This window comes from Dryobates pubescens, chromosome 25, assembly GCF_014839835.1.
Source record: "Dryobates pubescens isolate bDryPub1 chromosome 25, bDryPub1.pri, whole genome shotgun sequence".
NCBI lineage: Eukaryota > Metazoa > Chordata > Aves > Piciformes > Picidae > Dryobates > Dryobates pubescens.
Genome location: NC_071636.1, coordinates 8,365,887 through 8,391,391, shown reverse-complemented (window position 1 = coordinate 8,391,391; position 25,505 = coordinate 8,365,887). Strand labels below are relative to the sequence as shown.

Here is a 25,505-nt window from a genome sequence, read left to right as displayed (position 1 = left end):
CCGTGCCCGCCCTCCTGGTGCCGCCGCTCCTCTCACGCCGCCCGGCCAAGTTTAAACACCCCCTACTCCCCTACCGCCGATCTGAGCCTGAGTTCGTGGGAGTTGTGAGGGGCTGCGGTCTGGGTGAGGGTCTGCCCGGTGAGGGGACGCCTTTGGGTGAGGGGGGGGACCGGCTGCCGGAGGGGGACCCGGCGGGAACGCGCCCCGCCGCCGCCTATGAGGGCGCCGCGGGGCCGGGCGAGCCATGGACGGCGGCGGCGGGGCACCGCCCGCCTTGGAGAAGAACGCGGCGGAACTGACGGTCATGGACGTCTACGACATCGCCTCGGCCGTGGGGCAGGAGTTTGAGCGGGTGATCGACCAGCATGGCTGCGAGGCCATCGCTCGCCTCATGCCCAAGGTGGTGCGAGTGCTGGAGATCCTGGAGGTGCTGGTCAGCCGCAACCACATCAACCCCGAGATGGAGGAGCTGCGGCTGGAGCTAGACCGCTTGCGCCTGGAGAGGATGGACCGCATCGAGAAGGAGCGGAAGCATCAGAAGGTGCGGGTGGGGAACAGGGGGGACGCGGCGGGGCAGGGCTGTCCCCGCCTGCCGCAGCCCGGACGGGGAGGGAACCGGGCCCGGGACTGGCCGTCGCCGCCGTTCCCGTTCCCACCTCCGCAGCCGCTGAGGAAAACAAAGAGGGAGGCGGAGAGTGCGAAGCGTCGGGATGCGAGTGGGTACGGGCAAGGCAGGCTCACGGGAGCTGCGTGGATGCTGCCTGAGCCTCGTTGAGGGTTTGGGTGTGTTGTTGTTAGGCGGTTTTTTCTCCCTTCCCTCCTGGAAGTTTCCTTCCTTCTTCCCTTTCTCCACCCCTTTCCCAGTCACTGCATTTCCTTCCCCTTGTGTTTCCCGCTTAGGACTCTTACTCCATCCTATGTCCTGAGGAGCAGATGGTGCTGCTTCCTGGTAGGCCAGGAAAAGTCACTAACAGTAATACACTTTTCTCTCCAGAACTGGGAACGATTTAGCAGCCTGGTCTTTGGGGCACACTTATCTGGTAGGCATATCATAGGAGAGAGATGGAGGACAGAGTGATTTCAGGGCAGTGTTAGAGTTGAAAAGTAGGCAAGAGCACTGTCCCAGATTCCTGCTCCATCCTCTGATTGTAACGTTGTCCCTCAGCCTGATGTGGGATGGTCATAGTGTTCCCTGACACTACTCCCATGAGATTATTTTCCAAAGGTGACAGGGTAGCATGAACTGCTCTGCTGACTGCAGTGGAAGTAGCAGATCTACTCCTTAAATCATCCCGATAACTGATTTAATGAAATGGCCCTTCTAGTGCCTGTGCTAAATCATCACTGCTGCCTCCTGCCATTCCTGCTTGTGCACAGAGATCCAGAATAAAGAGGAGACAGGGAATTTCTGGAAGAAAGACCTCAAACTTCAAGAGTTGGCTTTATTTAAATTAAAGTTTTATGTTTTGAAAAGAGTCAGCTAGGGAGCTTGCAGTCAGCATATGAAGAATACACCATAATTCCTGCAACATTTTGCAGAGGAAGTCTCAGGGCAGTGTCTCTGAAAAGGGTGACAGAAGCTCTTTAATGTATAATGTCCTGTGAAGTCTTCAGAGTAAGAAGTAAGAAGGCCTGAAGAATAGATACAAATATATGTACAAAACCTGTGCCTTTCTGATGGATCTAACTTGGAGGCAAGTGGGTGTCTCTTGTGCTGATCTGATACCATATTTTGGGCCTCTGCTAGCATCAAGTTAGCTGAGTCTCAGCTGCCAGAAGCTGTTTTGAGACCCTGTCATCTCTGGGAAGAGCTGCCTTAAGTCAGATCTCCCCACTGATTGCAGTGACCCCTGTATTGCCAGAGAACAGTAATTATTTATCTTGGATATTTGCAAAATGCTGTGTGTTAAAGTGGATAGTGAACTGAGCCTGATAGCAACACCCAGTATCATTGTACAAGTTGATGTCCTATGAAGATGTTTCTGAAGCTCACATGTGTTAAAAAGTTTCCTAAACATAGCTGCATAACACTGTGCTTGCCTCACGTCATCTGCTCCCATGCCAGTTAACCATTCTACTCTGCCAGCTTCTCTAATTGTCACCAAATGGCTCAAGGAGTGTTCAGACAATCCAGACAAAACTTTAGTGGAAATATATCTTGTTAAGGAAAATAAAGTACATAATCCATACATCTGTAAAAAATCAAGTTGATTCCCAGTGCACTGATTCACTACAGAACAGTTGTGTCATATCAGCTGTGTTCCAGTATGAGAGTTTAAAGGACTGACTCGTCTACAGGACAGGTACTGGTAAGCAGGAAAAGTTCAGAAACAGTTAGACCCAGAAGCCTTCAAAAAAACCCTAACAAAACAATCCAGACAGGCTTTTAGTGGTCATTGCAAGCATCAGTTTATGAGACTTTAGCACTTAAAATCTTTATATGTGATTCTGTTTTGCCTATAAACCTGGGTTTAGCACTGCCCAGCACTTCCTGAGCCAGCTGGCACCTGGTGACCCATAGATCTGCCTTCTCTAGCTGATGCTTCTCCTAATGAGGGTTCAGAAGTTACTTTCTGCTCCAATTCATTGAGCTCTTCAATAACAATAAATAAGAAAGTTTGCCTAGGCATAACTGAATATAGTTGTATGTTTACAGTGGGGACATACCCAAGTGATTTAAGTTTAGATAGTTTGGGGTCTGGCTTGTTCTGTTTTACCAGTGTGCTCAGAGCTAGTGAATAAGCTGTTTTGTATCTAAACTAGGTCAGTGCATTATTTTAGCTACAGAGTTGTAATATGCAGCGTCACTGTCAATAGTCTGGGTGTTTGGCAGTATAAAGTTTCATTACAGGTTTGTTTTTCTCTCAAGATAAAGAATTTCAAGTAAAACAGAGATGTTTTTTTCTTTACTTAGCTATTATTATTAATAGCTTACAACACCTATATGTTACTTAAAATCTATTTACCCTCCAGTATTTCCTGCAAATCTTTCAGATTGTCATCAGAATGTCATCAATGCAGTAAGAAATGCTGGGATAAAATGGCTTTTGGACCTGAAAGGCAGTAGTGCCATGATTTTCCACTATCAGAGTGTGCATTCAAAGCAGAAAGCTATCCTTTAATCTCTCAGCAGAGCTTATTTTAGCCTAGAGCTGTGCTTGGCAGGGTTGTTGTCTGAATGTGTTTTGTTGTTAGGTCGGAAAGGGGCAGGCTGGATGAATGTAGAAGTCAGCCAATGACTCAGCCTGGCTCCAGCAATTTGCATGCAGCTTTTTTTTTTTGTTTGAAGCACATACATGAAAATGGAGCAGAAAATGCTCCCCCCCTGCAGAACTATGATTTGGCAAAGGCTTTTGGAGCAAATAAAGCTCTGAACACACTGGTTTTCCTTGAGGACTTGGTAGGTTTTGTCCTAATTTGACCTTTACAGGGATTGGTGACAGCTGCTGTTGACACAGTGTCCTGACAAATGGGAGTTGTTTTGACTGGTCTCACTGTCACTAGCATAGATGCCAGTGGAGACACTCCATATAGAACAATTTGCATAAGAAGCAGCAGTTTTGTCTTGTGTTTACCATGAGGAGCTGGAGCTCTGGGCTCCCTGCACAGTGTCATGCACTCATTTTACTCTTGTGTTTCATAACAGAAATTTGGGCTATAGATGCTGCTCTTTCAAAATGAGCATGCCCAGCACTGACTCCCCTGGTCCGTGCTGTGTGATGTTTCTGGGGCATTTATAACAGCTTTTGTGGCTTCCTCCTGGGATGCAGGAGGTAATTCTTGTTCATGTTTGGTTATCTTGTCCAACACGGCAGTCCCTTTAATCTGGTCCTCGGAATAAACTGTGGCATAAGGAGTCATCCTTTGAATAACTCACACAGCCAAAGCGTTTGCATCCGAATTGTCTCCTTGTATATTTACATTCAGCACATAGCAAAAGGAGAGTTTGATAGTTGGTTTCTTGATGCTGGCATTAGAAAAGTAGATGTCTTCTAAGAGATTCAAAGTAGTCACATTTAATGGTTTTCTATACAAATCACAGTAGGATTGTTACCACTCTGATCTGTAAGCAGTCCAGTGAAAGACTCTGAACATGTTTGAAAATATAAATGTGTTATCCTGGTCTACCCTTTAGGAATTAGAACTGGTGGAGGATGTCTGGAGAGGGGAAGCACAGGACCTTCTTACCCAAATTGCACAGCTGCAGGAGGAGAATAAACAACTGATGACAAACTTGTCTCACAAAGACATTAATTTCACAGAAGAGGAATTTCAGAAGCATGAAGGCAAGTTTGATACTTCAAATTCAGTACTTGCTTTTGTTATAAAAAGCAATACTTTTAAAATCAAAATATTTTGACTGGATATTCTGGCTTTCTTCCTATAGATTACTGCAGGTCTGGGTTTTGGGAGTTGTTTTGTTTACTGCCTGAATAGAAAATATCTGAATACATGATGACACTGAAGACATGATAAAAGGTGGAGGTAGGAGGGAAAGAAAAGCTTGAGCAACTTTTTGTTTGTCTGAAAAGCACCTCTGAAAGTAAAGTTTGGCTCCATTTTTTTGGTCTATCACATTTTTCCCCCCTTTGCGTTTTGCAAAAGGCATTGTTAAGCCCTCCTTATGTATTCTAAGAATCATACATTCAGCAATGTTTATTTCACACTGTTATGCACAAAAATAAGTGCAACTGTTGATCTATTCCAGATAAGTGTTCATAAAGCAGCAAATCAAGATTTCTTTGTCCGAATTGTATAATTCTGTCATATGGAAATGCCATGACAGTCTCCTAGAATAGGAGAGATGGGTTTTACTTACTTTACCTGCCTGTAGGGTTCCCTCTCTTATTTGGGATTTAGAGCCAATTTGGAATAAGTGGAGAGGTTTCTAATTCAGGGAGTAGGTGAATCCTAAGGAGCTGAAACAACCAATTTGTGTTAACCTCATTTTTGAAGCAGAAGATGCAGACATAAGATTCTGACTTGCAAGTACAGGTAGATTTCACTGCAGCAACTGAAAGTGTTGCTATCTTCAACTCATCTTCAGCAAACAGCTCTTTCCCAAGAGCAGGGGCAGGTGAGCAGATGTCTCTCTGCTCCACAGTTCATAGCACATAATTTGACGCTGCTGACTACCAAGTCAACTTCATGACACTTTGCTGAGGAGTTGAAAAAATGAAGGTACAGCTTTGGGAATGAGGCAGCCTTGAGCCGAGAGATGGGGCAGACAGCTGAGAATGGTAACAGTGCCTCTACAGCAGCAAAACCTGCCTGTGATGGTGAGTCAGTCTGGAAGTGGGTGGGTTTCTGAACTCTTTGTGCATGGACAGGACTCTGGTCCAACGCTTCAAGTCACAGCTGCACTTTGACATAGGTTCAGATAATCAGTAAAGTTGTCCCTCCCTCAAAAGGCTGGCAGACTGTGTGTGACATGCAAAGCCACTGACCAGTCTGAAGAACAGACCACACAGCTGAACCATTGCTGCTCTCCAATAGAACATTAGGAACAAGGGGATATCTTTTTCCAGGCACAGGACGTTGGGATTCAGTGCAGGTTTGCTGTAGGCGGATGAAACTGCCAAAGACTTCAGAAGTTGCACTGCTCACTCTCCCAGAGGCTGAGTACTGCTCACTCACCCTGGGGGAGAAGAATAGTGAAATCTTCGAGAAGGACAAATTGTTGCACTCCTCAAGTTCACCACTGCTTTACAAACAAATGCAACACTTTCCATTTAGGAGTCAAAGAAGCAGTTCAACACCAGCCTTACAAACTCCATGCAAAATTCCAGAATGGCAGGGATGAGGCACGGGCTGTGAAGATTGGCATCTTGTCATACAGAGCCACCTTCCCCTTTGTGGTTTTGTTTGTTTGGTTGGTGTTTTTTCTTGTGTGTCTGTGTTTTGGTGGTTTTTTAAATTATGATTTTATTTCCTTTTATTTTCCTTTCCTCCTTGCAGAGGCTATCTAGCTCACTGCAGCTCATGTGCTTGTATTTAAATATAGCCATACTCTTCACGTTTAGCTAGCCAAGCAAATGCCAGGCATGCTTATCATGTTATTTTTACTGTGTCTGACCCAAGTAGAATAACAAACAAAACCTACAAACTCATTCCAGAGATCAGGCTCTGGGATCACTGATATTTTTATTATTTATTTTTTTTTTTTTGCCAAAATCATCAGTTCAAATGGAGTCACATTAATTCATCACAACTCCATCTTATTACTGGGACCTGTTACATCAAACCCAACAGTTTTCCTTTTAGGAATGGTATGGATTTGGGTTGAATTACTTGTTTAGGTAGTGTCAAAAAGTAGTCATGCTGCTTGTTTTCAGTCTCCATCACTTGATCAGGTGCATGTAGAGTCTACAGGGGCAGGTTTTCAAGCTGAGTACTTTGTTAGCTGGACTGACTTTGACCAGACTCCAGTCTTCTTGTCTCAGCACAATTTAGTAGTGTGATCATGTCTCCCCGTAGCGCTAGCCTCTGGGATTAGCAGCTTGCTGCTTGCTCACCAGACAGTTAAAAGAGTTATTTTTAGCACAGGCAACAGCGGACAAGACTTCAAGATTCAGCCCTTGGCAATTAATAGTCACATCAGAGTTCACAGGCCCTCATTTCAGCATAATGCTTAACAGAGAGGCAGAGGCAATTCTATCTAAGCAGGAGTATTCTGCACAGAGAGGCTGAGCAGAGCAGGGTATGTTTGAAGGCACATGTGACAGAACATAAAATATACAGCAGCTGAGTCTGCAATATCCATTGAGGGTGCTCCTCCCAGGCTCAAACTGAGCACTGTTTGATGGTACTGACTGATGGCAGTATCCTAACACAATGCCACGAGCAAACTTGACCCAGCGTGCATCAAACCGGACAAGCAGGCTGGTGTTTCACTGCAGCAAGGGCAGCTGCTGTCTCAGGCTGGCTGTGGTAGGACAGGCAAGCAGCAGGATGTCAACAGTTGTGAAGCTCTTGTGTGGGTTGTAGTTCTCCCCCCCTCCCCCCCCCCCCCCATTTACTTTGCCAGACCAACTCAGTTAGAACCAAATGAAGCTGTATTTACAAGCAAAAGCTACACTCTACAATGGAATGCAATGAATATGTACCAATATACAGTATTTACAATATTACACAGATATTTACAATTAATAAATAGCACAAGGACCCCCCTGGCCAAGGACCAGGGGCAGCTACTAGCTTCTCCCTCCCTGCCTCTCCCCTTACCCCCTGTACAAAAGAGACAACAGAAAGGAGCAGAGAAGTTAGACTCTCTGCCAGCCAAAAGCACATTCTCTCTCCCGAGTGAAGCAAAACCAGACAGAGATCAGAAGAGAGAAAGAGGGAAGAATTGTTATGGTACAGCTTGTCTTATTCTAGGTATTTACCCAATGAATTAGTTTAGAATAATTTTTTGTTTTCCTTTTTACACCCAATAGTGGTTTATTTATATTTTTCTACTTTTCTGCTCGAAATCTGTAACTACATTTTAAAGGCATTGCCTAAAACCACCACACCCCTGTTTTGGTTGGGGTTTTTTTTGGTGTGTTTTGGCTTTCTTTTCTCTTGCCTGAACAATGCTGTGATCACAGCAATCAGCAGGAAGCTGCTCATAGGATGTGCCTAGGGAAACCAGCTGGGTGTGCCATTTAAGATCTTGCAGTTATTAAGAGTTTGAATCATTCAGAGATAATTACTTTACATTTAGGGCACTTAGTGATTTCCCTCTCCTCTTCCCCAGTCCCTGAGGAAACAGAAGAAGAGGTGACTGTTTCACAAACACTTCCCACCTTTCCTTTCCCCTTCTCTTGAAATAAAAATAATAATGTAGCTATCTGTGCACACAATTGAAGTCTTTTGGGTTCGCCAAATGTTAGGGAGAAAAATGAGCACAGTGGGAGGAAAAGCAGTCAGCACTGAGAGGTACTTTATTCTTTAAATAGTACCTGCTATCCAGAGATCTTAAAGTATCTCACAAGTACTAATGAATATAGCTGCACTCACTATTCCTAGCTCTTGCTGGGGGTAAACCACCGGTCTAAAGTTTCACTGCAGTCCCCCTGTGCCTTGAAGCAAAGTTTGGGATATTTGTTTGTTTGATTTAAATACAGCCTTGAAACTGGCTGCAGAGGCTGGATCCAGGAACCTGTAGTGGGGTTTGTGGATACAGTGGTGTACCAGACCTGTGTTGTGCTAGGAGAACATGGAACTTTGAAAGAGTTAAGCACCGTATGTGGCAGTGTCTGCTTGTCCTCCCTGGGGGGTATGAGTTGTTAGCACAGTGAAGAATTTTAATTATCCTGCAAAGCACCTACAGCAGATAAGGACCAGGGCCCAAAAATAGACCAGGCTGACTTACCACAGAAGGTAAAAAGACAATAATGTAACACTAGAATGTGAGCACCATGTCACTCAGCTGTTTTCTGGGGGTTGACAGGAACATGTCTTCTGAGCCACATTCCCAGCTAGCCATGATCACCAGTCCTTTTCCCGTCAGAGCAGTTACCTGTCCTCTGCTGTAGCATACCTCTGGTCCTTTACCAATAAGGTAAAAAAGGAGCTGCTGTTCCCTCTGTTTGCAGTAGCATTTAATGCAGTAGCCTTTATGCCTGCATGGGAACCTATGGCTGCTGCAGGAGTGCACATCCACCAAGAGTTATTCCCTTTCACAGGTTTGTCTTGTTCTACTGTATTGTCCATCAGTTCAAACTGCAGACAATCTGTAGGGTGGAGTTCCTAAAGGCATGCAGCCTACATTCTCCTGTGGGAGCAACTTTGGATTTTGCTGATGAGGGAAGAACATAACCAGAAAGTCTGAGCTAATGTTAGAAAGCAGAAATTTGACAGCTGGATACATTTGATATGTGTGCAGTGAATTTCTGATGTGGGAACTGCTTTAACATATTTGAAGGGAAGTGACTTTCCAGCCACCCAAAAGGGTGAGTGAATTATCACCACTCACAGTTTATAAAAGGAGGAAGCTGAGGACCCAGGTAACCAAGTACTTTGCCAAAGGCAATAGAACAAGACAGCAGCAGACCCTGGATTTGAGCTCCTGCTTGGACTGGACTTTGGCCAGAGCAGCCACACACTGCCCTGGTCACAAACTTTTATCTTCAAGCCATCCTATAGAATGCTGTGCAGCATGGTTTAATGGCCATGGTGGTGTTAGGTCTTTTCCAAGCAAAACAACTGTATGATTCTTTGATTCGATGGATTATCAAACTGCGTGTCTTTGTGCAGCTATCGGGAAAAGTTACTCGAGTAGATTTATCCCCTCACTGAGTCAAATCATCTGGGCTGTTTGAGGATCCCACCACTGTAGTTCCAGTGAGTTCTCAATTATCTCCATAATGACAAGTGAAATGCCAAGTAGTATTTTTCAAACTATGAAATATCACACGATAGGCTGGGGAAAGGATTGCAAACGTGAGGATAAAATACTTGACCATAACCGAGACTGAGTTTCTGTTCTAAATTCAGGGTGGAAGTACCCGCCGAAGGCCATCTTCTTTTCACTCAACACACAACTGAGTTTCAACATCAAATCATTCTGGTCCAGTGTACATCAGCTGGTCTGGGTCTAGATGCAACCCACAACAGTGACGTGTTGCTTAGATCTTGCTGAGGATCAGGCCACCTTGTTTACAAATTTCACAGGGCCTTGGCCAGCTGATGCTACAGATCATTGCACAGGTAACCACGCTCCCTGGGCACTGTGTGAACACTGCTGTAAAACTACTGAGACAGCAAGATGTAGCAGTGTCCCTCCATTGTTAAAATATCTGTGAGGACTGTCAGTTCCTTTTTTAAGACATTTCTCTGCAGTGGCTTTACAGAGTGGATTGTGTCATCTATGTTCTCTGTTACCCTTGAAGTAACCTTTACTGCATCTTCCACCAGCATCTAAGTCTAGCAGCAGGCAACTTTCAGAGTCTTTACCTAAATATTTATCACTGCTATTGCTCTCAGACTCAGCAGCTCTTGATTGTCCTTAGTTGGTTTCCTGTGTTCTCTTTTTTCAAGCAGGAATGTCAGAGAGAGAGCGGCAAGTCATGAAGAAGCTGAAGGAAGTGGTAGATAAACAGAGGGATGAAATCAGAGCAAAGGACCGGGAACTCGGACTTAAAAATGAGGACGTAGAGGCTGTAAGTGGCTCCTAGTCTTTCTTTTTCTCATCTTTCTCACCCATACTACCATAGCCAGGAGTGCACTCCCACATCAGGGATGCACCATGTATTGATTACCTCTTCACAGAGGGGTAGGTGGAAGGGGCCTGAGCCCAGCTCAGGTCACTTACTTTTGCCAGAGGTGCACAAAAGGTCACTGAGGGGATAGATGGCCCTAGGAACCATAGCACGAGGGATCAGGGCTTAGTCTTAGATGAATCACAGACTCCACTGTGACTGGGAATCACGTGATGTGTTGACTCGTTCTGTGTCAGGAGGAATGACCTTCTTACCCATATTTTGCTTCCCATCTTCATGTTGCCTCATGTCCTTACGCCTTAGAACTTTGCTGGTGCTAGTGAGGGCCAGATCTAGATCACCTCTGCTCTACCCAGGTGCTTCTGACAGGTGCTGTAACCTTTCAACTCAGCACCCAGCAGGTTGCATCCTGACTTACTGGAGAGCCTAAGAGCTCAAAGCAAAATACTTATAAATTGGATGCTAAGGATTCTTTTGTCATGTCTTCCTCTTTTCTACTCTAGGTTAAGATTTGATTCAGAACCCTGTAAGCCACATTATCCTTGAGTTTTGCTTTTTTGAAACACAGTATGAGAGCTGGTGGAATTGCTTTTAGCTGGAGAATTCCCTGTTCTAGGAGAAAATGCCTCTTTACTCTAGAAATCAATTAAATTGCTGTGACTGCAACTATAGTAGGTAATTAGCTATTAAAAATTTATTCTGGGGGTGAGGAGGAGTGGGGAGGATTTTGTAGATTAAATTGAAGAGGAATCTGTCACTTGAACATAACGTTTGGGATGTAGCCATCATGGCTGATGGCTGAATAGATACTGACCTATTGCATCGATGTTTTGCAGCTTCAGCAGCAGCAGAACAGGTTAATGAAAATCAACCACGACCTGCGGCACCGGATCACTGTTGTTGAAGCTCAGGGGAAGGCACTGATTGAGCAGAAAGTGGAGCTGGAAGCATATCTGCAAACCAAGGAGCAGGAGATGGGCAACCTGCGAGCAGAGCTGGGGAAACTGAGAGAAAAGCTGCAGGGTGAAGACAGCCAAAATGGGGAGGAAGTAAAGGTAAGAGGTGTTTTCAATCACTCTTTAAATGGCCTTTTAAAAAGCTTTGCTCTTCACACCTAGTCCCTCTTCTTTGGATAAATGTGACTGATACACATCACAGGCAATTGTAAGATTTGAGGACAGCACCTTGTTTTCAGGTGTGCCATGCAGAAAGCATGTGGCAGGAAAGGGCTCCTTCTTCCTAGAAGAGGGACCTGGTCTCACAGAGGGTGGAGTGGTAGCACAAGTTAGCAGTGGGATGTTTGCATTAGGGAACAGCTCCTCCCTTAGACTTGGCTACCCATCGTACATCCTAGGGAGTGTAATCTTTGGGTCATGCCTAGGCTGCTGAATTCACCAGATACCAGAACAAATCATTACTTCAAAAGAGTATGTTCTATTAAAGTCATTATGAGGCAATCCTAAAATCCCTGAAATATCAGCTGCTAGTTTGTCTTGGAGGCACACAGTGCTTTGGTAGTGCTGTGTAAGTGTGTTTGGCTTCACTGTGTTTGTACACATCAACCCCTTCCCTCAAAAGAAAACAAACTGATCCCTTAAACAGTTTGGCTTTTCCAAAAGAACAGCTGACAAATAGCTTAAGCCTTGCTGAGAATGCAACTATGCAAGCTCTAATGGGGCCCAAAGGTGCAATACACTGTGCTGGTGATAGCATAGTGGAACCATAGTAGAAAAGATATTGTGTCAGAAGCAGTCCCAGAGGTAATGCAGAACTTATCAGCTGGTCCTCTTTGTGCTGATTGAACTGTTGATCTCTCGGGACTAAGCTGGTCTTTTGCTCCCAAACCAACATATAAATATTTGAAGGCATCTTTTAAGGGAACTAGCTCTGGCCTTATTTCTGCTTTTGCTTCCTGTTACAATTTGTGCAGTGAAGTGCTACTGGTACAAACGGTCATGAAAAGCAAATGTTACTGCTTGCACACTCAGGTACTTGCAAGAACAGGCAAAGTGGCAATCTGCAAATTGAGCTGGTGCTGAGATCAGAGCAGCAGGAATGCAAACTTGAGGGAAGCTTCCTGAGAAAGAGGCATCTCTGACCTGTGGCATTCCTTAGACCTCTTTATGATTCTTACTACTTTCCTGTGTGCTTATGACACTACTTCTGTCTTACCAAAGCATATGTGCTATATTTCCTTTTCTTAATGCTACTCTTAGAGTACAAAATAGGGTAAGGAGTATCATGATAGGAAAGGACTTAGAGGAGCACTAGCATATGAAGCTGTTTGGCTGGGGGGTTTAGAAAGAGCTCCAGTACCAAGTGGCATTGTCAATGCCTAGTAGACTGCAGCAGGGAGTAAAACATCCACTTCACTTGTAATAGTAGGAATATATGTCAAAAAGAAAAGGCTGAGGAGGTACCCAGGTCCCTCCTGGAATGTGACAGTGCTGTGCTGACATGTCACTGCTGAGTTGGGTATGCACTGTATTAACAATGAAGAGGATGATTTCATTGCTGTTAATTCAGCTAGGACACCCAGCTTTGCAAATGGGGATGTGGAGCCTAGGCCTAGAGCCAGCAGCAGTGAAAGTGTCTTCAGTCTCTGGAGAGAAAGGATGCATTCTTTACCTCTCTCTAACTCATCAGTTCCATGGCAATGGCTCCTCTTCTAATTAGAGCCATTCCCCGCTCCCTCTGCCAGGATGGTGGTTGGACAGGAACTGCAGTGGGAAGCTGAAAGCTAGAATAGCTGCGTGCTCTGGAATGGAAGCTGCTTGTTGGCCTCAGTTGAGTACTTTTATATTGGCTACAGGCTGCTCAGGCTGTGCTGATGTGAGCTAGATCCAGGAAGAATAGTTTATTTAGACAAAAATGTGGGGCAAATGTACCACCAAAAGGAGAGGCATCAGCTTTGAGCCTAATCTAGAGGGGTTTGGGAAATTTCCTTTGAACCTCTCATTAGGTTGCATCAATCTTTATTGTATTCTGTGTAAAGAAGTGGATCTGGGTGAATGGGGTGAGTCAAACAAAAGGGCATGTGAGTGCTGCTTTGCTGCTTTGTCTTTGCAGGACAAAGACTGCAATCCCTGCTGTAGAAATCAAGAATGCATCAACTTTAGCTCAGCCAAGCTGATCCTGAAAATCATGTATCAATACCTAGCAAAACTGTTTCACAAACACATGAGCTCAGGCTTAGAAAAAGTGGACTCCAAGAATTTCAGTACTTAGCTCCTCAGATTTCCAGCTTCTATACTAGCAAGGTGTCATTGCAACACCATTGCTCTGACACTCTGATCTCTGCATCCTGCTAGGAGGACGAGTGGCTGACCTGGCTGCTGGCATCTCTGATTTCATGTGCTGACCTCCAGTCAGTCCTTGCAAAAAGCATCACATTTCAAATCTACTTTCACATTTCAAATGTGCTTTGCTACATGTCAAATGTCCTCTACCAGAACACAGTCCCCTGCATTTATTAGAAATCCTGCAGACCTCTAAAGGCTTGGAGCTGCTTTTCAGCATCTTAATTGTGAGAACCTTTCCCAGAAGCTTGTGATTTCTTATGAATTGGTTCTCAGCTTTGTGCAGACACTAAGTGGAACAGTAGAGGACCTGAACAATGGTTATCTGTGTGCTGTGTTTATAAAGACCACATATTTTCACAAGCAGTTAAGGGCAAATAGTTCTGTGAAAGTGCTAGAGTCTACCTGGGTGACAGGAAGTAGCCCTACAGGCCTGGGAATTCAGCCATGTGCCTACAGTGCAAGCTCTGGCTTATTAGGAGCCACAGAAGCTGGACAGTGGCAGGTAAAATTCCTCTGAGCATCTAGTGAACCCTGCTCAGGAAAAGAAGACACAAAGGTACAAGTTATAAATGCCTCATATCTATCAGTCATCTGCAGTTTTCTCCTCTTTGGTAGCTAGATCCTGGGGCTAACACCAATCCTGCTTTTTTATTAAAGGCATTAAGGAGGTAGAAACTCAAATCTCCATTTGGTATGTTTACATCTGAAGGAGCTGTTTCTATGTGGGAGGAGCTGGAAGGAACTGTTATGGTCTTTGCCTTACAGTTTTTTCTGTGTTTATATAGAAGGCTGATGTTTGATTTACCCCATTTGTTCAAAGTATGAATTTCTTAATCTGACTTGTTGACCAAAAATTGGACTATCCCTTTTCAGTGGATTTCTGGCAGTTTGGATTCCACTGGAATTTCTCCCCAAAAAGCCATCCCATAATGTGGCTCAACTCAAATGTATGTTCAGGCCTCCTAGGAAGTGTGTTCCTCTATGTTACTCAACATGTAACTCTATGAAGGATTCCTGTGGGAAAAGGCTTTGACTGCAGGTCACAACACTTGAGAGCTTTCCCCAAACCCCAGGTGAAGCGATACAGCTGAGTTCAGACCATCTTTCAGAGGCCTGCCGTGGTCTCACCAGTCCTGTGTATGTCATTGCTTAACCCATGCACAGAAAGAACAAAGTGATGGGGTCACACAGTTGTTCTTGCTGACAGTCTTTAACATGAAAAACAAATTAGTTCTTTTTGTTGTTTTTTTTTTCTTAAAATCACTGTGTTTCTCTTAAAAGAGGATTTAACAGTGCTGAAAGCAAGGGGTTGGGAACCACACTGGAAAATACTGCAAGCTCCTCAGACATGCACTCGCATGGTGACCTTAAAGCCTACATTTCACTTCCTAGGCAGAACCAAACAAGGATGACTGCCTCTCAGAGTCAGAGAAGATGGCAATGGACTTGAAAGATCCAAATCGCCCAAGATTCACCCTGCAGGAGCTCCGGGATGTCCTTCACGAGAGGAATGAATTGAAATCTAAAGTGTTTTTACTTCAAGAGGAGCTTTTATATTACAAAAGGTGGGTTAGCTCCCCGCTCCTGTTGCATGATATACACAGAGGAGCCACAGGGCAGGTCTAGAAACAATAGATGTGCTCTTCAGTGCTGTCCAACGAGCTTATCTTTCTGCAAAGGCAGAGGTTGTAAGCATACAGCTGTAGTCTTGATCTGATTCCTCAAAACTGGGAAAAATTACATCCTTCCCTAACTCCCAGGTTTCCCTTGGCTCTTAGAAAGACAACAAACATTCAATACTTTTGAGCTTTCAAAAATGAAGATGAGTGGGTCTAAAATGAAAATACTAGGAATTTTATTCAATGCTTTGCTCCTCTCTCTCTTCTTGACTCAATGGGAAGAAAATATTGAAAGGAGACCCAGTTCTAGGGGCTGTTCCTTGTTGGACAGAAAAGCCTCCCATTGATTTCCATGGACTTTGAACAGACTTATTTTTTTTCCATTTCTTCATCAGAGTACTACTTCAGATTGAATTTTAGAACTTAAAAGTGCTTCCATGGCTTGGGAGGAGAACATTAATTATCTTTTTTTTTCTTTCAAGTGAGGACACAGAAGAAGAAACTAGGCCCCCTCAACCTACACCCATAATTCAGTCCAAACCCTCAACCCAGCCCGAATCTGGAATCAAACGACTGTAAGTAGTGTATTTTCTAAGGATACTGGATAGAGTCTGCAAACACTAAGTGTTTCTTATAGGTAGGACAATTTCAAAGAATTTTAAAATTAAGATAACCACATCCTTAATGTATATGGGAGAGATATTGGAGGGGCACTTCACATGGATCATGAAACAGAAACTCAGAAACTGGCTTTGGCCAAAGTTTTTGCCTGTTCCTGGGATGACTTTTGGTCTTGGATTATTTCCTTTGGTACCTTTTGCTATCCTATGTGCAGACAGCAGCAGGGAGCCCAGCAGTACTCCATGTGCTGGTGTTCATGGGCCAGACTGATGTGCCCAAGGAACCCATTCCAGTTCGAATGATCCCTTCAGGCTAACCAACAGAGCATATGTTTGCAACGTTTCATCATAGCTGGTATGAGCTAGTGAGCTCTTAAACACATACACCTGATCTTCCTAGAGAATGTTCTTGTCTGGGCCATGTAGTGATAATCCAAAGGAAGTTTCTACTAATTGTGGTCTTATCCAGAGCATGGCTCAGCCTGCCCTATGCGCCCAAAACTGAAGTCAGTGCTGGATCACAGTTGTAGGAACAATACTTCTGTTCAAGTGCAAGCTTCAGTTCTTTAACACAGAAATCCTAAGGTGGTGGAGTGTCAGCAACCATGCTCAGATGATGTGTAAGGAGTGTTATTCACAGGTAAAACCAGCTACAGACCTGTCACAGTTGAGTGTGGAGAGCAAGGTTTCTCCATCACCCCATGTGCCCATTTCCTTGTTGACCTAAGCCTTTAGACCCTGACTTGCACTCTGTACAGCACAAAAACCTTTTGTTTGCTGAACAGATTGTTTACTGGCAAGGACAGCAGCTGTCTTGTCTACAAAGAACCCCACCTTCTTCTGGTGCAGCATTTAATGTTGATGTCCAAAACCTAAGCTTACTGTCAGAGGTGTGCATTCACTAGTATACCAGCTAATTACAAAGTCACAGTGTTGTCTCTTGAAACTCCCTCCTTGTATCTTTATTCTAAATTAAGTTTTGTTACCTCACAGCAAGTCTCTGGATTTTTGTCATAGTGGAAACTTAACTTTTTTAATTGCAGAGATTATTTTGGAATAGTCATTGTTTCCACATAGAAAGTTGTTCCATCCTGTCCCCATGTCCATAATCTTCAGTCCTTGTTTAATAATAGGCTTGTGAGAGTATGTTCTGTTGGAATATCTGGGCTGATCCAAAACACCATAAAGTCAGGAGGGCACTTTTGATTATTTTCAGTAGACTCCAGCTTCTGTCTGTGCTGCTTCATTTGTTGAGAGAACCCTTCCTCTCACACAACTGCAAAATACACTTTGAATTTTGACTTTTGAGTTTTCATTCTGCAACTGTGATGATAATAATGACACTTTGTCTCACAAGATCTCCACCCTAGAGCTTCTCTTTCCTTTTAAATCTATTTCCATGCTTTTTAAAGCCCATGCCATTGTGAAACATGGCTGATTCCAGCTTACACCATTTGTGTGGATTGCTGTTTCCATGCATAGTTTATGAAGCAAAAGCAGCATAAAAATGTAAATAGACTTTGTAAGACAGAGCACAGCTGACAGAGCATCAGCTTTGATCCTGCCTTCTGCACACAGGCATAAGCAATGCAGGGAGCCATGGCAGGAGGGGCACATTAAGTGTTTTCAACCAGTTAACTCACTGCTTTTTTCCTCTCAGTTATTTTATTATTGAAAACCTGTTGAGCATCACCCCATCCAGTCCATGCACATTTTCAGACCTGTCTAATCTTTTTGTTCCTCAGATTCCATGTTAAATTCACCTAATGAAAGCCACCCACAGTAAAACAAATCCATGTTGGTTTGGCCTTTTTCAGCAAAGGCAAGAGTCCTTTTCTGTGAGTCAGTGGAAGCATGCATTCAACCTGCTGATAGGAAATAACTTTCTTTAGCTCTGTCCCTGGGTTTCTTTCTTCTTTCTCTTCATTCAGTCATGATATTGAATACAGAAAGATAAACCCATCAGCTCTAATAACCTAAGCATGGTGATAGTTTTCGGGTTTGTTTTATTCTTGTAGTCTGACTGGACAGGATTTCTCTAGCGTGGGGTTTTCTTTCCCTGCTCCTCTGTGTGTGTGTTGTCAACAGTGGACTTGTAGATGGGCTTTTAAAGGACGGGAAGCTTCACTGCTGGGAAAAACAGAGAGCCCAGGTGCTGTTCTGCCCTGTTACAACATGCCTTCTGCCCACCTGCAGCCCAGTCCCAGCTGTCTCCAGTGCTCCCTTCTCATGTCACTCTATGTCTGCCTGGGCAACACACTGGCACATGAACTCTTTGTGATGAAAACTTGTATTGCTGCTGTCAGTGTGCAGAATGCCTTTACAGATAAAAGCAGAGTTGCTTTTCCCTCTGTTTCAGGCCTTTCTTCCTAATCAAACAAAAAGCTGAGGTACAAAAATAGGAGATGCTGTTGCCTATCCTCTCAAGTTTTATGTTTGCCTGTGTAGCATGTCCTTTATTCCCTGAACATGCAGTATCTCAGGGAGTGAGACCTGTGTGTAGCCTGTGCCCTTGGAGATGTGCTCAGGTGATTTTGTTCTGCATCCACACAAAGAAAGGCAATCAGAAGTTAAAGAAATAAACATTTTCTCACTTCCAGGATTTGTAAGTTTAGGGCAAATTGAGCTCTGCTCTCTGACTTTTACATTTGTCTCTGCCACTTCACATGGCAGAGTTTTGATGAAATAATGTAACCAGGAGGCTTTACTGAGGAGGAAAAGTATGAGGATCAAAAATGCTCCCTCTGTTTCAGGCAGCAAACACCCTTTTGTTTTCTCTTTACGGATACATGCTCGTTTGTCACTGATGTAATGCCTGAAATCACCATAAGTTTTCATCCTATTTTTGCAATCTACAGAAGCTGATGTCTGCTTCATTTCTGCAGCTCGTAGACCATAACACAATGTGTAAAAATAGAAGTCCTAGCTACTGCTCATGATAAGGCAACTTTTGCTTGTTTGTTTTCATTTTAATCTGAGAAATAGCAGTTGGAGGGACTGTGTTGGGGAGAGCTGCATTTGATCACAAGTGAAATGTCTCTCACGATTTCAACTTAATCTTTAATTGACATTAGTCCACAGTTCAAAAAATTATTTGGCACAAGGGAGAACCTCTGAGGAGAATCCTTAGAAAAACAGAGGGTGTTCCAGGTATGGCTGATGGTGTGTTGGCAGGTTTGTGTGGGGCTGGCTGGGCGCAGAGCACCCAGCCAGCACGCTCTTCTCGGCCTCTGAGTTGCATGAGTTGTATAATGCGCAGTGGAAAAGCGCTGAGCTCTTACAGAGAAACAGCCTTGCTGCCAGCCAGCTAGAAAGTGTTTGTGCTAGACAAGCTGCAGTTTCAAATGAGTATTTAGCTACCTGCAGTTGGCCTCTTTCTGCATGTAAAGCAATGCAGGTTCTTTTGGGACAGATACTCAGCCCTTTAACCAAGTAGCTGGCACAGGAGGTTATTTCAAGGTTTCACCTGCAATACTGTTTTTTAACTTGAAACTATCAAATGTAACATCTGTAAAACATTTGTAACTGTAATGCTGGTCCTGCCTAACACCGTTCTCCGTGTAAATATCAAGTAGTCACAGCAGAGCCCTGGTTTTTATCTCTTAACACACACCCCCACCCCCCTTCATCCTTCATTCCATTATGTATGTACCTGTTTGTCTTTTGGGAAGAAAAACTTGCACTTTGCTCTGCATTGCTAGAGGTGGTAAAACCTTGATGAAATCCAACCCAGATTGCAGGCTGCCTCACAACAGAAAAGTGGTATCTTTTAGAAATTCAAAAGCAATTTAAACTATTACAGTGACTAAATATGAGTTTTTCACTGAAGAGAACTGTCTTGGGTGATGCAGATCCACCTCTCCCTGTAATGTGTCCTGTGTGATAATTCAAAGTAACCCCGTGTATCATGTTTGCCTCTTTTCTTTTTAATGGAATGCTTTTTCTTTCCCTTGCTCCAGTCTTACCTCTTCTGTGTCTGTACTTTCCTGACCAGGATCTTTACAGCCATAATGCCCATGGTAGCAGCTGGATTGATTCCAGACGATCCCACATTGCAGCCAATAAGAAGACTTGTGTCCCTTGTAGGAATTGTTTTTTAATGTTTGGTACCGTGGTTTCCTTTTGCATGCCCCTGTGCTGATGTGCACTGCTGGTTGCATTCTCATTGGCTGCCTGTGGAATCACAGAAGAACCAAGTGCCAATCAGAATGACCAGTCAGTGCACAGCTCATAGTAGTCCTCCATGCTCATCCTCAAGTACTGACATTTTATCACCTTTTACCTTAGTGTTGCCACACTCAGCCAATCCTTACTCCTTAGAAAACTGTTTTAATGTGCAGTTTTAACTCCAGCATCTGTTAATTCTGCTTACAAAGCCTGCCTACTCACAATTCACACCAGTGTCTATCTACAAACCCATCTCATTCTAATGAGTGGTTACAGATCAGTCAGTTAGATTTACAGAATGTAATGGCTGATGCCTACATTAATTTCCAGTGTTAATTATAGGCTGTTGCTTCCATGTCTTTCTATCTCTGCACTGTGTATTTTCTCTCTAATGATGTATTTTGGAATAGACTATACACTCCCAATAATCAGTTCTATCATCCTATTCATGGCTGTTCTCTGGAAGACATACTGCTAATTGTTAATGCAAAGTCTCTGCATTAGAATTGCTGCTTTAGTGATCTTTATATTTACAGCAGCAACACAGTATTCAAATTTCCTTTCAACACAGACATGCCTTTTCCAAACACTTCCCATGGGAGTTTACAAGTACATTAAAAGTTTGCATTGTTTTAGAAGGAATTTAGAAAGTCTAAGCCTTCTGCTTTGTACAGAGATTTTATGAACATATTTTCCTTCACTTAATTTCATCATGAAGTGAAAAATTACTGAACTTTGACATTTGAAACTTACTGCATAAATACAGTAGTTCTTTGTGTGGACTTCAAGATCCTAAGCCTGGCCATGCAGGACCAACCATGTTCAGTGGAAAGCCTCAGTGACTAGGCACTTCTTTTATCAGCTGGAATTGGATCTGGTCCTGAAAAGACATAGCACATGTGTGTGAATTTATGAGCTTCTGGGATGAAGGTGGTAGAAAAGTATGAGGCTAATTAAGTGCAAAAGACTTATTTCACTATTAAAGCTGTGCATTTAAAGCCAGGAAATGCAAAAGTTCAGGTCCTGCTAGCAACTTTACCTATCTGACATGGCAGTTGTGTAGCTTTTTATGTCACTTTCTAGTCAAGAAATAATTATTCTTAATATTCTTGACATGAATAATAATCATCATGCTTACCTGCACATATGAGAGGATACTTTTTCAAGAAAGCTGCCTTAAACCTGACCTGACACTCAAAACCAGCCTCCTGTGTGACTAGACATGTGGAAGGGCGAACTCTCTGCTCTGCACAAGGCAGCTTAGACAGGGCCATGGTACTGAGGGGAGACTTCAGGGCATGTGGGTGGAGGAAGAAGGCTGAGGACAGTGGGATGCGGACACAGGGTCAGGTTTATGACCTGACAAATACTCCGTCACCTGTCAAAGCGGACTTTTTATTTGCATAGTCTTACTGTAGCAGCAGTTAACAATTCCCCTCCTGGATCAGAACTGTATTATGCTGGGTATTGTGCAAGCAAACCAGTATTTTCCTCCTCAAGTGCACCAGTAAAACCAGAAAAGCATGCAGACAATTCAACCTTTCATAGCTGGAACCACAACTTTTGCATTTCTCAGCAGACCTAGACACTGCTCTAACACCTCTTCTACTGATGACAAACGTGGAATTTACCTAATCAAGTAACTTCATCCTAGACAAATAAAATGCTACTAAGGACTTCTCCAACTGTATTTTTTTAGGTCTGTTGATAGCTGGCAATTTGTTGTTGTATTAAATGGCTGTTGGTTCATGTACACCATTACCTCAGAGCACCCGAGCTGTGAGACAGGAAATGATGTGCACACTTTGTGCACTTGTTCAGAGCCTCCCTCCTGCAAACTCCTGTGCACAGAGCTGCATTTAATTGTTGATCTTTGCAGGAATCAGACCTATCAAAGTCTGTATGCTTGGAAAAACTGTGGAGGCTTATTTCTGTATCTCATGAATTTCCCTGCTGACAACCTTATAAACATTCTCTGTTTCTTGCTGTATGGTAAAATATACAGATTTAATGCCAAAGATACCACTTTACTTATGCCAAGAAACTAACCTGTATTGTGTTGCTTCTTTATCTCAGGGCTGGGTATCTGAGCAATACCTGCCCCTTGCAGAGTCAACAGCATTTAGAACTTATTTGAAGCTTCCTTAGCCAAGCTGCTTGAGATTGCAATGACTTCATCTCTAATAACATTTTGACATGCACCCCCAACAGGCTTCACTGCCTTGATTTTTGCAGATGCAAACAGATGTTTTTGCTCTGTGTTTTGTTGTGCTGTGTATCGTGTTGGGTGTTTGAAGCCTTTCCAAGATGCTAAACAGTCTCCTTTCTTTTCCCTCCCTTCCCAAAAGGTTTAGTTTCTTCTCTCGTGATAAGAAACGTTTGCAGGCATCACAGAAAAATGTCCACTTCCAGGACACTTTTGGAGAATGGTCAAATTCAAATAAAGGTGACTCCTACACTGAACAAGGACAAGAAGCCCTGCAGCACCTGTGACTAAAAGCTTGAGGTGTTCAGTTTACTGCAGTAGATCTCGACACTCTAGTAACAAGAAGCTCTATAAACAAATCTGGCAGCTCATCACTTCTTTTTGCCTTGCACACCTTGGTGGTTGTGTTCCAGATGCACTCTTCAAAAGGGATCTCTCACTGTTTACTTGGGGACTGTTTGCTGAAAACAGAATCCAAGCTTTGTAGGAACAGTCACCGATACCCTGGGACATCAAAGCTTCTAGATGACTTGTTTTGTGCTGAATAACGAGTCCATGGTCTTGTTCATGCATTAACTACAGTAACACAAGCTTCTTTAAACCAAAAAAGGACCTGTGCCATTATTAGAAGTTTGTTTGCAGTGTACAATATCTAGTGGCAAAGACTCTTTTACCCTGTTTGTTAACACTATTGGTTGTTTGCTTTTTATTTCCCTAAGAATTCTTTCAAGAGGGATACAACAGCTGGTCATGCTCCATGGCAGGTCTCAACACTGCTGTGTCCTGTCAAGTTCTGCTGGCATCTGTGTTTTGCAGAGTAGCCCCTTGGAAATCCACCTGATACAAATTGACAAACTGGAGTAGCCTTGAGAGGGATAGCAAGAATATATTTGCCTTGCTGCTGATAGTGCCTAAAGCATGATGAAACTGATGGGTGAGGTGAGCATGCCTTGCACTTTACTATGAGTTCTGCAGTATTAATGGAAGAGAAACTGGTTACAAGGAGGAATTCTAATACTTCATTTTTTCCTTCTTGCCAGCAGCAGACAGCTGCTGTAAAGGAATTGGCTCAAGCAGCCACATTCCTGCAGACACATTTTTAAGTCATTCTCCACTTTTCTGTCCAGATGAGACTGCCTAACTTCAGAGTGAAAGACACCCTCAGCTAGCTGACAGGAACTATTTTAACTGAATTAGAGATGACCCCAGCTCAGGACTTTCTCTCTGACTAGTCTAAATACTAGGTGGCCAGAGTGAATGAATGCCATGTGTGCAGGCTGCTCCACTGGTGTTGGCTGATGTTTTGGATAGCCTGCAGTTAGAGGGGCTTAACCTGCCAGTGAAAGCCCCTTGCAGCTGAACTGCCAGGAGGTAGGATTTGCAGTTCAGCTTGTGAGACCCCAGGATGTGACTGAGCTTGTACTTACAAAACCCATGACACTAAAGCCCTGTACAGTGTAACTTTGCATAGTGTGGTGTCAGCACATGCCTCTGCACCATGCACCCCATGTGAGCCAGGCAGGAGAGGGTGAGCACATCCATGTCTGCTTGTGAGGGAAAGCACACATGCTGGGAGAAGCCCTGCTGGAGTACCATGCTGCTGGTGAGGATTATCTCTTTATGGTGAGGCCATAGGCAACTTAGTGCAGGAGGCTGTGAGCTGCTGTTGGCACCTTACCCCCAGCAACTACACTGCTTGGTATAAAGTCTCTTCTGAGGAGTGGCACTAAGCAGAAAAAAAATACAGGCTGGAGTAAAGCTCCAACTACTCCAGGTACTGAAAGTAGGAAGAAGTCTTGAAGAACTCCTGCATGACAGCAAGTAAAGCATTTAGTGCAGGCCAGTTTTTAATGCAGGGTAATCCAAGACTCTGGCTTCGTTAAAGTGTATGGGCAGTGGTTCTTGGCCCATCTACAATGACACTGCCAGGGAACCATTCTTGCAGTGATGGGCTGAACACTGCCCTGCTCCTGACTGCAGCTGTGCTGTGTGTTGAACAGGGACGTTCCATGTGCTCTAGGAAAGTGTTTACTGTGCCTCCCTTGTGTCACTGCAGCTCAGGGCAGGGAGGAAATGTGGCCTTATATGAAAGACATCTGCATCTGAAATAGTGATGGGATGCTGGTATTGGTCAGATTTTTTTGCCTGGTTACGTTTTGGTAACATATCCTAAGTTTTATGCTTACAGAATGTTGTATCCATAAAACAGCAGCACGTTCCCCCCTTGTGTGAAAAACTATTCTTAAATGGGGAGAGTGTCTTCATTTAATGATATGTAAGTGGCTAAGACCTTGGTTTCACTTCAATTAGGGGGGAAAAAAAACCCACCCATGGTACAGTTGTGTCAGGCAGTTAAATTGTGGCCAACACCCATTGTATGGTTTGCAGGGGTTGGACACATTTAGAAGAAGCACAAGAATGCAGTGGGTGCAGGGCCTGAATAAGCACATCACTTCTGAAATCAGCTGAGAGCAATGAACTGGGATAATAGAAACAGCCAGACTGAAAGGGTTTTCCCCAGCACCTAAGCTGGTGTATTAAAGGATGTCTCCTGGCCTAGAGCACGTAAACCTCATCCTGTATGCTGCAGCCAGCACACTATCGTCAGGTCAGATCTGCAGCCAGCTTAAACAACATCACTACGCAGTACAACCTTCTCCCACTCACCTCCAGCCCATTACCTCAAAACTTGGATTAGTCCCCCTCTGCCCTGCGAGCATTAACACTTCACTCCTCACATCACGTTTGGAACACTGAGTTTATACACTCCAAGTGCCACCACAAAGGATGGTGGATAGGGAAGAGTATGTTAAGATTTGGAGATCTATCATGTTTTGTTTCTCAGCTAAAAGCTCCTTTTAGAAAAGGGGGTCAGGATGTTGTCAGGGGTGAACAATCCTGCCTGTGAAGTGCAGGATCACTGAAGTTTTCTGGGTTGATTTTATTTTATTATTTTTTTGTTGGGCAGTAAATCATTTTAACAGTTTAATAAATATTTCTGAAAACCAAGCATTTCTGCAAGACTTGTGTACTTCTTGGGTTTTGTGGGAAGTTAATACCATCTCTTTCTGCAAATGCTGCATCTGGCTCTCTTTCCCCTGAAAAAAGCCTGTCCAACTCTTCATGGAAATAAAACCTCAAACTGGGCAAGATATAGGATAAGACCATTAAAAATACATTAGGAAATATTTAGGAATGGTTTATGATGACAAAGAATGTGACAGAGCCTTCTCTAGAAAGCACTCTAAGCACCTTAGCAGATGTGTCAGTATACACACTGAAAAAAGGGGATGCTTTGTCTGTTTTCCCTTATTCAGCTATAGCCAGAAGCAAGCCCAGTCTGCAGAAGAGGACATAAGCCCTGTGCAGGCAGGACCTCACTTGCA

General features: G+C 43.7%; 1 protein-coding gene across 2 annotated transcripts; it reads left to right on the top strand.

The window, feature by feature from the left end:
* RILPL1 (Rab interacting lysosomal protein like 1) lies at window positions 1–24,522 on the top strand. 2 transcript variants are annotated; one of them, XM_054172910.1, is made up of 8 exons: window positions 1–541; window positions 4,136–4,286; window positions 10,027–10,145; window positions 11,042–11,260; window positions 14,900–15,072; window positions 15,609–15,701; window positions 19,741–19,828; window positions 22,262–22,350. In XM_054172910.1, the coding sequence occupies exons 1-8, from the start codon at window positions 245–247 to the stop codon at window positions 22,265–22,267; spliced, it is 1,146 nt and encodes a 381-aa protein (XP_054028885.1). In that variant the 5' UTR covers window positions 1–244; the 3' UTR covers window positions 22,268–22,350. The 2 variants fall into 2 exon arrangements, with proteins under 2 accessions (XP_054028885.1, XP_054028884.1); XM_054172909.1 differs by lacking the exon at window positions 19,741–19,828 and having other exon boundaries at window positions 2–541; window positions 22,262–24,522.
* Window positions 24,523–25,505: the final 983 nt, after the last annotated feature.